This window comes from Harpia harpyja, chromosome 9 (genome assembly GCF_026419915.1).
Source record: "Harpia harpyja isolate bHarHar1 chromosome 9, bHarHar1 primary haplotype, whole genome shotgun sequence".
Lineage (NCBI taxonomy): Eukaryota > Metazoa > Chordata > Aves > Accipitriformes > Accipitridae > Harpia > Harpia harpyja.
Window position 1 is genome coordinate 45,987,523 of NC_068948.1, and position 14,527 is coordinate 46,002,049.

The following is a 14,527-nucleotide window of genomic DNA, read 5'->3' on the forward strand; positions in this document are numbered from 1 at the left end:
TGCCAGCTGCATGATATAAAGTGTAAAACACGTTTTCCAATGAAATTCTCAACAAGTTCAAAGTAGTCTTTCTGCCCGCATACACAGACATAAGTATTCATATATACATGCTTCACGTTCAGGAATAACTGTGTAGCACTAGGGAAATTTTAACAGAACCCTTTTCTTGCAGCCTTTCCTAGAAAATAAAAGGATTTCCTATAGTAAACTGCCTAATTACAAAACCCCAACGTATTTCCCCGCAACCCACCCAAGTGCTCTGAAGCCAGGCATACCTCCAACTGAAAAACCTAAAACCCAAGGAACGAGAGCTGTGACAGACAGAATCCCGCACTGAGATGCGTGTTTATTAAAACAAATCACAGGCTGTACAGAAGCAGCACGAAGCTGTTCAGCATGCACAGACCTAGATCTCCTTTATCGCAGGGAACAGCCACGTACACTCACGCTGAGGGACGATAAATTTCCAAGTCAGGGTCAAGGCAAGAGGCTCTTACAGATAGATCCGAGACAGAGAAAGAACAAGGGGTTTAGTAAGTATGTTGAGAAGGAAGAAATTTTCGATTAGAAAAAGGTTAAATGAAGCAGCAAGCACTGTAGTCAGACAGATGATGTTCTTGGTCAGTGTAAATCCCTCAGAGATGGAACTAGACTATGCTGGGCACGACCTCAATGTTGCTTCACAAGGGAATTCAACGGAGAGACAGCACTCGAGCAAAGGATCGATCACTAACAGACTGCTGCAGTTACATACTAGGTCACTACATTTACACATTTCAGGGCTCTGTCAACTTCCCCTCTCTCATCAGCCACCCCAACACGGGGTTTGTAGTCTCTCTTTTCAAACTAGAGCTGGCAGGCAGTCACAGCAGCCCTAAAAGGCTGGAGGATTCAAAGGGTTGGGGTTACGCTAGTGGCAATGCAGCCATGTTACGTGTCTCGGCTCCACGGCTCCTATTTCTTTCTGCCTCCTCTTTCTTTGAGTGCCAGGTGAATCAGAGAGCCACTTGTCATGTTGTAATAAGCCAGGGAGTTCGAATCCTTGATGAAGATGCCCTGAGGGGAGGAGAAAAGAAAAAAATAGAACAGTCACACCAGAAATCTTAATGTTCCCTTCCCACAAAACCCCACACAGATGAAGCCCTCCTGGCTGTACTCTCAGAACAGGGTGATGACAGAGTGCTGCAGGCTTTGAAAAACCCTGGAGAGATCCCAGGGTCTCAGAAGATGGGTACCGGAGGAGGTGGGTATGCTGGGAACGATGCAAGATTACAAACAGGCAATATACACCATATACCTTTACAAACATACAGATAAAGACAGTCACCACCACAAGTGAAGTTATTTAGGCTCCAATCCCTGCCCCCTCCCCCCCCCCCTTTTTTTTTTTAACTTAAAACTTAAGTTAAGCTTCCTTCCTCGCTAAGGGTTAACACAGTATCTGCCCATAGATGAACTCCCGAGGAGGTAAGTGCACAAAGTTCACTGCTTAGGCAGCAGGTTGTGCCTGAGCACATGCATGACTGGAAACAAGTTATTAAAAAGGAAGGGTGCCCTTCTAACAGCTCCAGTCTTGAGAGGAAGAGAGAGAGATCTCTTCCCTTCCTTGTTTTGGATAAAGTCTTTGCAGAGCTCTCAGGGTTTCAGGGTGCTCTCGCCCACCTTCCACAGCACACTCGACAGATCAGTGGGAGCAGACTGCTGCATTTAAATGTCAAAAAACCCCAATAAAACAATCGGCTGATTTCAGAGAAGGCCATCAAGCTTAGAGGACTCATCTGCAGCAGTGACGATGCCACCTATTAAAGGCCTGTCCTGCTGCAACAGTGTGCAGTTCTGTAACCAAGTCTGCTGTATGGACGGGAAAACCATTCCCTCTGCTCCTCCCAGCATCTCAGTAGGTACATTACAAGTTCTTCTCATAAAAAATCAGTCTGTGTGTGAGAAAGCACTGAAGTAACAAACAGGATTTGAAGGGCTTTTACCCACCTCATACTGCAGCTTCTGCTTCCCAGCTGGCATCCCTGTGGCCTCGTGGATCTTAACCTTTATAACAGACACCTAGGAAGAATCAAAGACCTTGCTCAGGCTTTTTTTCCCCACTGTACCGATGGGCAGCACTGCTTCCCCAGCCACGCAACCCCGCTGGGCAAGAGGCTGCAGTGTGGGGAACATCCAGAGTTTTATAGCTCCTGCCATGCAGGTCAATTGCTATTCTCAAAGCAAAGAAACTTGGTAGCAAAACAAGGGGTAGAGGCCAGGTTAATAAGCTACATGCCTGGTCTGAGAGCGGCAGGGTAAACACCAACACTTGGCCGTTCAGTTTCCATTCCGTCTTATCCTGCATGTTGGGAACCTGGACTTTGACCGTGACCGGACCCTAGAGGAAACAAAGATAACGTCTCTTACAGGACTATGATAAAAGAGTGGGCAGACAAATTATTTATAGACGCACAGCAGCAGACAAATTATTTATTTCCAAAACCAGCCACATATCTCAACTTCTCAGTAAACACACAGAAATGTATTTGCCTCAACACTGAGAAAGTTACTTCACTGCTACCAAAATAAAACATTTAGTTGGATTTCTCTCATTAGTCCCTCCTGTTGCATGCCATTCACCAAGCATCACACACACTCACGGTATTACAGAGTGAACGTAGGAAGCATTAAACGGGAGACAGCTTCTCTGTGCAGACGTCCAGGAAAACCATACAGCCTTCTTAAAAGACTTAAAACTCAACCCACAATGATGGCACTCTTCAGGAAGGAATTCAGTCTAACATTTAGTTCATGTTGTTATGGAATATACCACATTACCATACTATCATGCTGACATTGATATATTAAATCTCCTTGCATCTCCAGCTTAGCAGTCCTCTGCTTAAAAGGCTGCTTATTAGCAGCTTTACTTCCTCTTTACATTCCTATAAACCTACCTCTTACTGCCCTTAATTACAGAAGAGCACTATCGTTCTGAACTTCTGGGTGTAGTGCTGCATTGCTCTCTCCAGTAAAACACAAAGCAGTTCAGTTTGCTCAGGAATTGACAGTAGGAAGGAGCCATCTCAGAAAGTCACTCCCTTGCGAAGTACTTTTGCACATCAGCTCCCCTCTGTGTAGTGAGCTGGCTTTACATCCTCTTTGGGCAGAGGAGGCTGACCAGCCCAGAGGGGTCAGGACTCCAGCGCTTCTCAACAAGCAGCCAGCCCACACACGTACCTTGTTCCTGCGCAGAAACTCCTCCTCTGGAATCAGGCTATCTTCGCTCTTCAGTTTCTTTGAGACTGGCTCATCCTCCATCGGTGGTGGCGGGTGAACAGGAGGCATCGGTGCCGGGGAAGGAACCGGAGCCACGGGAGGCGCAGGGACAAATGCTGAAACGGGATGGGGGGACACAACATGACCTGCAGTCATCCACTGAGTATACAACAGACACTCCCTTATGTAAAAACTTTTAGCAGAGCAGTAAGGGCTGAAAATAAATGCCACAATACATGGAGGAAGTTAACACAACCAACAGTAACATGCAAACTTCAAACGTTAGATCTTTTATATTGGGAAACAGTCCAGGAAAAGACAACAAGCCATAAGAGCTTCCTGCAGATCTTGCAAAAAAGAAAACACTTTCGGTTTGGCATGCAGAGTGGTGCCAGCACCTCGATTTTTTTAAAAAAAAAAAAGGAAGACTTGTTTTTTACATTGTGCTTTTCAACTTAAAAGCACCCAATGCGATGAAGCTGCTGTGAGGAAAGGGGCCAGGCAACAGCTTTTCCTCCTGCAGCAGCAACTTCTGTAACAAGTTGTAACACCCAGTGAGGTGCTAGCAGTTCCTCTTTACCCTTTACCCTTTCCTTTTGGAAAGCAGCATGGATTCTTAATCTTCACCTGGGAAGGCTCGCGGGGACACAGACATAAAACAGGCGAGACAATTCTCTGTATTTCATGCTGCAGGAGGAGTCTGAGCCCAAAACCAGTACTGCTAGGTAAGTCGTATCAAAGACCCCAAAATTCTTAATGATGGGACTTAGGGTCCGCAATCCCAATTACACACCATTATCAGAGGCACAAAAGGAAAAAAGAATCAAAGCTCAAGTCCACTTTATACAGGAATTAGCTGACAATTAACCAGAAAAAGCTGAAATTACTGACCTGTTGGTACTATCATGGGAGGCGGGCGGGGGCTCATGATGGGAGGAGCAGAGGGCGGCATGGGGACAACGTTGATGCGTGGGGTATGGATTATCGGTGGCATGGGGGTGGCTATGACGGATCCCGGAGGCAGACGGACAACGGAAGTCATCGGGGGACGAGGCATGACTGGAACTGCAGAAACAACAGCAGCACGAACGGGAGGGGGCATCTGGAGAGAGAGGGTAATTTTTCTTAGCAGATGCATGCAGGAAAACTCAATGCTGTTCACAATCCTGATTAAAATAACTGGGGCAACACACAGAGGACTTCTGCTGGCCAAAGACTTGCTGGGAACCTCAGCAAGCCCACCGTATGGCCAGCCCAAGCTGCCTGTAAACAGGCACAGAAGCCTCATTAACAGATTAACCGGTTCTTCCTTCCCTCACCACTCAGCTATCAGACCAAGAGCCATGCAGCAATCTTAAAGAAGGAGCTATTTCAGAGTCATGTAGCGGAACCCTTGGGGCAGGAACACTGGGCAAGTGAGTCACCTGTCAACGTTTCTTACCTGCGGCTGGTTTTGTTCTGCACCACACCTTTTACACGTAAGAAAAGGCCCCCACCCATTCCTTTGTTAGCCATACTCCCTTCCTCCAAGATCTCACTGCCCATCTGACCAAGTCTCTTTGGTACCTCTAAGGATGAAAAGCTCCACCTAAGCCTTATTTTCCATTTTTAACAGCAAGTTCAACAGAGTTCCTCTGATGGTTTAACAGAAACATGAACTTCACTCAAAATCTGCTTCTAAGCCAGCACCCTGCTGTTATAACCCTTGACCAGGACTCCGTTCTAATTAACCACGGCCACAGCCGTTTGCTTTTGGAAGCCCAAACACTTACTGTGGGTGGACGAGGCACGGATGTGATAGGCTGAGCGCTAGCTGGTGGATTTGATGCCGAGGAAGGAGGGGGTGGCTGGGGCATTTCATTGGGTTTGCTGGGACCGATCTTCTCCTTGCTGTCATCTTCTGGCACCAGTCCCTTGGCCTTATGGATAGCTTCAATTTGCTCTTGGAGAGTAATATTGGCCTGAGCAGCCTGTTGTGTGCGGGCCATGCTGCCCGAGTGGCCATCCCAGGTCACCTGAGAGGATACAATAAATCAGAATAACTCCAGTCTGTCCAGACTGCAACGTGAGCTGCAAATAAATCAAGAGAGCAGCTTTACAGCAAGAACAAAGTTCAAACGACTCCTGTCTCTCTAAGCATTCATAATACTACAGAAATCTGTTAAAAAACCCCACAGTTTCCACTGTACCTTTTCCTCTGGTTTCTGGATTTCTTCTTCACCTATCTTTTTACCAATGGCAGTCTCTTCTACACCGAAGATATCAGTACGGCGCTCTGCCAGCTGCTTCAAGCTGCTTTCAATATCCAAACCTGCAGGCAAAAAGAGAAATTCTTCTCTCAAGTGATATAATCTTAAGTCAAACATGATCAAGCTTCTGTTAATGATCTTTAAATTATTTGGTACCTAATAGCCGAGTGCTGCTCTTTCTAAAAAGAGACTGCAGCTGATGGCTGGTCAGCAGCAGCTAATGAATGCTCTTTGCCTTTAAGTTTATAGAAAGGCTTCAATGTACTAATGACAAATGTATCCACATCATCAGCACACTGAGGACATCACACAGAAAGCTACATTTAAGATGGTCCTTATTGGTAGGACCTGGGGGCAGTGAGGGGGTGCGCTAAGAGTTCACAGAACTCATCTAGGAACTTGGTTTTGCAAGCTGTGTCAGATGCTCAAGCTGACCTGGGGCATAGACCTCATCATCACTCTGCTTTTCACGGATGGATCGATCACGCTGCTCCAACCATCGAGGATCCAGGAGACCAATTCGCATGTGTTCTTGCATTTTACTGGCAGGAATTTTCTCACCAGTGATGGGGGAAACAAGATACTCATCTGGAGCTGGGGCGGGTGGTAATGGTTTTGAAGCTAGAAAAACAAAACCACACTGTTAAAAACACATCAGAGGATGCAGCCTAGAAACAAATGCTTTTGTGATTATTCAGGAAAAAATAATGTTTTTCTTCACCAGCCTGATTTACCTTTGGGATCATAATCTTTCCGCACAATGACCTGATCTGGCGTGGGAGGAAGAGGTGGTGGCATCGGGGTTTCTGGAGGAGGAGGAACCTTCTGACCTTCATCTTCATCATCTGAGCCCTTATTTGGGGGGGGGGGGGGAAAAATCATAACCAAGTTCCTGTAGTCAAATACACCCCCACAAGATTTGAGAAAGGCATAGAAACCCTATGCAGCGCTGGACAAACTGATTATGCAGCTTCAAAGCAACAGAGCTGTTTTGCTTCTAGACACCTATGCTACAGTGGTTCCTCTGGATAATCATGATTCAGATATTCAGTGGACCCAGAAGAGGAAGCAAGTACTCCTCAGCTTCCACATTACCACAGCACAGCAAGCAGGGGCTTATGGTTAACCATGCTCTTGTTCCTTGTTACCAGAAAAACAGCTTACATACAGTGGGTAGAGGAAGAGTCTAATATGAGTCACCTCTCAGTGTTCCAGACTCTGTGCAGAAGAAAGCCCCAAAGGCTTGATCACAGAAACATAAAATCCACACCATTAGGTGACAAAATTACTGGATTTCTCTCTTGGAAATTGTATTGTCATGGAAAACATTAAAAAAACCTATATTCCAGCAAAACCAGGTTGTTTTGAAATTCCATCAGAAGGAAATCTCATTTCCTCACGAAACTGAGGAACTTCTTACAGTGAAAATGAAGGGCATCATAAAGCACACAAACTTTACAGGACAAAAGTAATGCTGATTCTGTTGGCTAGTTACCTCATCCATATCCTGCACTTGTGTGTCTTGATCCAGCTGGGTTGGGGGCTCATCTGTTTTCTCTTGCTTTTCATCTTCCTCATCTGACTCCACCTCCATCTCTACCTCCTCACTTTCCCCAAACTTCTCATAACGCTCCTGGATCAGGATTCGAGCTCCCAACTCCTCTGGAGTGGTGGGAGGAGGGAAATTCCCTACAACACAGAAAACAAGAGCTTCTGTTTCTCTATCCCATTTCGTTGCTCAATGCACAAACAGAAATATCAGTTTCTTGAATGAAAAGCAGTTTCTTTACACAGCAGTGGCATCAGAATCTCCTGGGAGCCAAGGTATATAGAAGGGAATGGATGGAGTCTATACGGACCAACATCAGCTTGACACATGAAGATGAATGTACTTATAGGTGAAAGCACTACTAGAAAGTGGGACAAGTTCCGCTGTCCTGGTGGAAACAGAAAAGTGGACACTGATGCAGTCCTGGACTTCATTCAATGAGAACATTACTGACTCCAGAAAAAAACCCAGCCCTGCACAGTTACTAGAAGGCTTTCTCCTTCATCTTTGAAGGATATGCAGCTGTAAAACCCAATGACTGTCTAAAAACAGCATTTCAGGACACAGTCCCTACTCAAAGGGAGCAGAGTTTCATAGAGGTTACAACACTTGACTTCCGTACCTTGCTCATTGGGCTGAAAGTCAACTGTTTCCACAACCACAAAGTCATGCCAATCAATCTGGGCATAAGCAACACGCTCCTTTTCCTTCTCCTCCTCTTCCTTCTTTCTCTCTCGCTCCTGGAACTTTGCCCACTCCACTCTGTAATACACCTGCACAAGCAGACATAAAGCACACACCAAATGTCAGACAAGAAACACATCACAGTCATCTCTAAAGCATCTAAAAGTTTACGCTACCAACCCTTTCAGGGCAATTACATAAGCGCTATTTCAGACGCCTGGCACAACAAAGAAATATTTGTATTTCATTTAGAAACCATAGGTTTGCCTATTGAGTAATGCACTGCACCAGCTTTGCAGAGTGGTTTTCTAAAGCTGAAACTGCAGACTTCTTGAGCCAAGACCAGGCCATCCATGTATGATGTGACTCTGCTATCACTGAAGATTCACAGCCAGCAAACAATTCACAGACACCTTATTACAACCCTGTAATGCCGCCTTTCCAAAGGAAAAGCAGTCTTTGTGACGAAGACAGAAGTCTAAGTAATAAAGAACAGCTTGGAAGGACTGTAAGTGACCGAGGTGTCACACTGAAGTCGTCTGAGAGGCAAACATTCTTTGTAAAGCGCTTGGAAAAGGGTTGTGCACTATCTATGCCTCTATGCTGCCACGAGTAAATTTCCCCCAATACGAACACTAGCTAATGGTTTAAAGGCAAGCTTGAGTACCCTGTATTCAAGTGACTACAGGGGCCACATCCTATCCTCTGTATGTTTATATTTGCTGCCAATAAGTCAGAAACATGCAAAGAGAAAAAATTCAAAACATAACTGAAATGCTTAGCAATTTTGCAAATTTTTCATGCAATACCTGATCTAGGACTTCCTTGGGATTTTCGGCCTCTTTCTTGAGTTTGAGGAGTAAGCCTTTCGGTGGGATCAAGATCTGAAACATATTTTGCGTGACAGTTGGTGACAATTCTTTTTGCCAAAGCCTCCTTGAAAGCAATTATTCTCTTTCCACACCGATAAAAATATCAGCAGACCCCTGGGACTACATTCCATTCAGTCTATTGCAATCCTCCTACTGCTTACACTTGCGCTTAAAAATATTCACTCTTGGCCTTCCAACTACCCTCCATATTTAAAAGCCCACAACTTTTACTTATATTACAATAATGTCTGGTACATTTAAATAACAGCCCACTGTGTTCAGCGCTGCACGCTGCCAACAATGTATGAGATACCCACTCTACCTAAAAAGTGAGATTTAAAGGATGGACTCCAGGACCTGCACATATTTCTAGTCTGGCTGTTTTGTAGGGCTTTGGTAGTCTTCAAAAATCAGTACTGCTGCTGAAGGAATCAAATTGACAGATAAACTGCCAAGAGTACCTTTGTGTACTGTTCAACCAGCTTAGTGAAGTAGTTGAAGAGACTGTGCTGGGGGCGAAGGAAATCAAACTGGTAGTTCCTCTGCTCTTTCTGCATCAGCTGAGTCAAGAACTGCCGCCCGTTCCGAGCCACGAACTGTGCCGTTAGCTTCACCACATCCAAGTCAAAGGCCGAGATTGAAGGAGGATCTGCAATGAACTCGAACTCCGGAGGTGGCTCTTTCGGAACGACTGTCTCCTGGATCACCTGGGCCTGCACCTGCAGAGCAGAACAGAGATGGCTCAGTGACTGCCCTCAACAAACCGTTACCAAACACTTGGGAGAACTCATTTTTCCCTTAGCTGCTACAGGAAAACAACATCAGTCTAGACATCCTGGCAGCTGCAAGGATGAGAACAATTAGTACCACAGGGTATATCTGGACATCTGTATTTAGGTGTACTATAAAAAAAATGTTGCTCCAACAGCTAACAAAACTGGAAATTATCAGGACTTCGCTATAATCCTCCAGGACGGTCAATACCACACAGTGTGACTGTTGGCCATGCAAAGCCTGTAAAAGACTCGGATTCAGTCAGTGCCCTTTTTCCATCCAGTAGGTATAAAGGCACAACTAAACAAGATTAGCAACATTTTGTACTCCACGTTTTAAGGGGAAGTTGATCCTGCCAGCAATAAAAAAAGGAAATGTTTCTACAAAACAGTGCATGCAACAAGCCCAAACTGAACTCCAAGGGATTCTAAAGACTTGCCTATGGCAGGAGTCCTAAACTCATACAGTCTGAGCGACCACTAGTGTAAGTACCGCATCAGTCAACACAGAACTAAAAGTAATTAAAACAGACGAAGTAGAACAATATATTGGCTCTTTCACAAACGACTTTGTGTTACCAGCAATTAGAGGATGCACATCTACATCAAAACCAAGTCCCAGACACTAAACTCCAAGCCTCTCAGTGCTGTCTTTTTTGCAAATGGGTAACTAACTCCATCATTTGCCTTGTCTTTCAGACCTCCTGCTTAACATTAGGATGTGACACAGCCAGTCAGAAGCCAACTTCTTGACCAAAGCAAAAAGGAATACTTGCCTTCTGTGGAAGCTGCTGCTGAGCGCTCTGCTGCTGTTGCATGACCTTGGGAATAGCAGCCGAGGGCTCCTGTGCTTTACCCTCTTTGAACTCGCTGACTTTGTGCCGGTAGTATGCATGGTAAGGATCATTGGGATTCAAGAAATTGAACTTAGGGTTATTTATTTCATTCTGACGAATTCGAGCTTCAAATTCTGGACCATTTCTGGGGAGGAAAAAGATAAATTGTTTAGATGAATGGGCACCAATTCAAGTGTAAATGTCTGTTTCTTTCATAGTAAGATGTGTTGATGCATCAGCCCCTCAGAAGACAATTTTCTCTCCTACATGGAAGGAGTTTACCTCTAAGTAACTCATACCCAATGTAGCAGCCATCTGTACATGCACAAGTTAAAGGCATTTGTCCTAATTTAGTCTATAACACTTCACAGCGAATATTTCTTAAGAAAATTAAAAACTCACGCTCACAAGTGTTATACAATCTCATTTGGCTACACACAAACAAAAGGTCATTTACTGGATTGACAGTTTATTGGATGAAGTTTACAAGTTACTTACTAGATCAATTTTATTTGCTCTATTAACAAGCTTTTAAGACTAGTTTCATTTCCAGAAAGTTCATATAAGGAAAAAAGTAGGTAACCATCAGCCTGTGCAGAGACTGACCATGCTGGAGAGTTGCAGTTAGGAGAGCCGTAAGTTTTAGTTCAGGTAACATCCATTCCTCCCATCCAAAGTGCAAGCCATTTATTTCAGGGTAGTTTCAGAAAGTTAACAGCTGCTATAGCATGTTTCTCTTCATATGCTCTGGATACCTCTGCCTCTTCCAAAAGAGGAGGTTTCTATAATACCAAAGCATAAACACAGCCCCTTCCTTATCCTCAAAGGAAGCCAACGCTCCTTGGCAGCATTTTAGAGATCAGTTACACAGTAGATGTCTTTGACTAGACCAGCATTTAGTAATTGTCTTAAATCCACAGCAGCAACAACCACCCCTTTTTCATGAGGTAACGGCATGCAGCGTTCAGTCTGTCTGGATGCCATGAAGGTTAAGAATTCGCACAGCCAGCTGAGGGGTATTTACCTCGTGTGCTACTCATACGCTCCTAGGAAGAGCAAGATCTGGTCCCCTAAGACCTCACATCGTGTTAAGACAGCTAGAAATACTTAAGCATCAAAAAACAGCAAAGGAAGATGGCCTGCGTAGCACTAACAACTTGCACTTGCAGAATGATGACATTAGGCAAATGGAAGAAGCCCAAATGAGTAAAATTTATTCAACTTTTAGACTCCTCCCCTAAATTTGACGTCTATATTCACGCTAATCAATCTGCTACAGTCAACAAGGGAAAAAATCTCATACACATCACGGGCAGCTCATCTATCCTAAGAGAGGACCAGACTACTCTCTGGAGGTACGCACTTCTCTCCCTCTGCCTATCAAGGGAGAGAGAGAGATGACTGAGGCTTGGATGAGCACACACCCCAGCCGCTGACACAGCTTACTAAGCTGTACACAAACAGGGATGGGACTTAACCTCAGGGCTCAACAAACAAGCGAGCACCCTTGTACCAGAAAAATCATTGCCTACACACTGTAAAACACAGTCATGACTCTTCCTGGCTTCATCACTCAATGGAGCACCTGTAATGAGGCTTCCCTTCTACCTGGAATTTTGTTTCCCCTTCAGATCATTTGGAACAGGAACTGTTACCTGGTTATTGCAGCTCATGCTATAGATTTTGCCAAGAACTTTATTTTATTTACTACCACAGTTTTTCTAGCAAAGCATGTCTTACACCTCTTCAGTAGAATACTGTCGTTTCTTTTCCACTGTCTCACTGGTATAGACTCAATCCTTAAAAGCCTTCATGTAAAGTCACGGGACTGTGACCTGCTTCTGTTTCTGGAGCTGCACAGACATTAGCACTGAAGAGGAGAAGCATGAAAATCTCAGGAAACACAAGACAACACCAGTGTTGTTTACCTGGCTACGAAGCTGGCAGTCTTGTCCACAATATTCCTGACCTCAGGAGGAGGATAAATAATTCCTACCACAGGCTTCGCTGGTGCTGCTTCCTCTTTTGGCTCCTCTTCTGGCTGTAATAAAAATGTACATATACACATACATACAGTCCTCTGTACTGCTGCCTCACAACTATAGCAACTATTCAAAAGGTGAAGAGGTGGACAGCTTTCATTGTGGTGTTTGCAACCAGTCAAGATACTAAATTCAAATAGCCTAAATCAAAGCTGAAAACAAGAAAAGGAACTTCAAATAATATTGAGTAATGTGCTATATACCAGCATCAGGGGGTGAAAATTAGCCTGGTAGGCTGCAAACCCAGACTAGGTTTATTTTCAGGTGGTTGAATTGGAAAAGTCATCTCTCTCCTCTCTCAATTTCCTCATCTACATTGGGAGTAACAATCCTAACACACCTTAACGAATTGTTCTGCAATCCTGTGCTTAATGAATGTTATGTAAGAACTAAGTATTCCAAACAGCAATCCAAAAGGCACACAGGAGCATCTATCGCCCTCCTCAGCCCCCAGATAATTGAATTTTTCCTGACACAAAGATCTGGTTTAACAATCTGAACCACCCATCCCACAAATGAATTCCTCAGCTTCTCAGGGTGGGAGACAATGTTTTTCTGCTTGTCAAGGGCACCTGCTGCTGGGACAGGCACAGCCAGACAACAAGGAAGGCTCCTCCATGGGAACCAAAACAAGGCTTCCCGGCATTTTTACTATCTCAGCCTTGACCCCAAGTAGGTTTATAAATGCCGAGCCAAGAGGCAGTGTAGGGGAATACCTACAACACCACATCTAGGAATAACTCAGCATTGCTAAACAGGTTTGGAAGTTATGAGCGTTCCTAGAGGCCTGTGAGACTACAAGAAACTAGAATCTGAATGATTAACTCCACATTAAATAAAACATAGCTTTTTAATCCTATTGTGGTTACATCAAAAGCTGTTTGTAGAGGAAAGCTCTGCAGGGCATTTTTCTCACTGATACTATAGGAGGATCCAAAGTAAGATCCCAGAACCCTCCCTGTGGATGGCTTTGTCTTCCAGTAAGACAATATAAGCTGCTCTTTGCAGGGTACTGAAGATGTCACTCCTCTTTCTTCACCAAACAACTTTCTCAAGAAAAGCTGTTATAAGAGAGAACAGGTCTATGGGAAATGTTTATAATCTTAACAGGAACAGTCAGGGAAATTTTAAAATACCAGTAAAGCTACTAGCTCTGCAAAATCCATGGCGACTCCAGGGCAGAAAACTCTCTCGAGTCAAATACAACCTTAATAAAGTGTGTTAAGAGAAAGGTACCACAAATATTTTTAGTTTTCATTCCCACTCCCTCCAAACAACATCATCTTGAAGAGCTGAAGTATAAAGCAACACCACACTTGAGAGATGTTTTTATTTAACCACAATGCTGAGCTGCCTTGCTAACTTCTGTGCATGAAAGTCACTGGGGTTTTTGGGGGGGGGGAACCACAATTTTCCTCCTAATTGTGTTAGCTACACCAAATCACCCCAGATTTTCAGTCAGATCAGCTCCCTACGCTAGCTTGCTGTACGGCTGCACAAGGGCTGATGCCGCCGGGTGAAACTGCTGGAACGTGCTGTCAGGACAGCAGCTCCAGCGATGTCGAAGCTGTATTCCCATTTCGGGAAGCGGTTCCTGCGGAGGTGAGACAGAAGAGAATCGTGGAAGGTACTGCGAAACGTGGGACTGCTACGCTCTCTCAAGTGCACTGGGACGTGTTGAATCCTTTCACACGTTCTTCCCGGCGGCAGGGCCGTTCCCATCGCTTACGGCAAACCCTGTGCCGCTTCCAGGGAAGGACTCAGCCTTATACCGAAGTATAGCACCCCCCAGTCGTCCGTCCGTCCCCCCTCCGCAGGCTGATGGCGGATGAACGGGGACCTGCGGGCGATACCGACGGGAATCGGCAGCAAACGGGAGGAGGGAACTGCAGCCCCCCCCCCCAAAAAACACGACAAGCGGGGCAGCGTAAGAAACCAGAGACCAAAACAACCCCACGCAGCTCAGCGCGGCCTGCCCGCCCGCCCCCCCCTCGCCCGCTCGGCCCGCACCGGTTTGCTCTCCGCGGGGGGCGCTGGCTGCGCCGGCGGCATGGCTTGCACCGGTCCGGCCGGCATGGTGCTCCCTCGGGGCGGCGGGGAGAACTTCCCCGCCGGAACCGCTACCCGGGCCGAGACGAGGGAGAACCGGAGGAAGCCCACACCGCCGCGGACGAAATGGCGGCGGCCGCAGGCGACGCGATGCGCATGCGCGCCGGAAGTGACGGAAGGGGCGACGAGCCGGTTGCGGGGCGAGGGCCCGC

General features: G+C 45.6%; 1 protein-coding gene across 1 annotated transcript; it reads right to left on the bottom strand.

The window, feature by feature from the left end:
* Positions 1 to 326: 326 nt before the first annotated feature.
* On the bottom strand, positions 327 to 14,472 carry SF3A1 (splicing factor 3a subunit 1). Its single transcript, XM_052796882.1, has 16 exons — positions 14,277 to 14,472; positions 12,153 to 12,265; positions 10,165 to 10,369; positions 9,077 to 9,334; positions 8,553 to 8,627; positions 7,682 to 7,832; positions 7,006 to 7,199; positions 6,245 to 6,362; positions 5,946 to 6,131; positions 5,451 to 5,572; positions 5,034 to 5,276; positions 4,153 to 4,363; positions 3,223 to 3,377; positions 2,279 to 2,380; positions 1,990 to 2,061; positions 327 to 1,056 (listed from the first exon to the last, which is right to left on the bottom strand). Exons 1-16 carry the CDS (start codon positions 14,340 to 14,342, stop codon positions 955 to 957), a joined length of 2,373 nt encoding a protein of 790 aa, XP_052652842.1. The 5' UTR covers positions 14,343 to 14,472; the 3' UTR covers positions 327 to 954.
* Between the last annotated feature and the right edge of the window lie 55 nt (positions 14,473 to 14,527).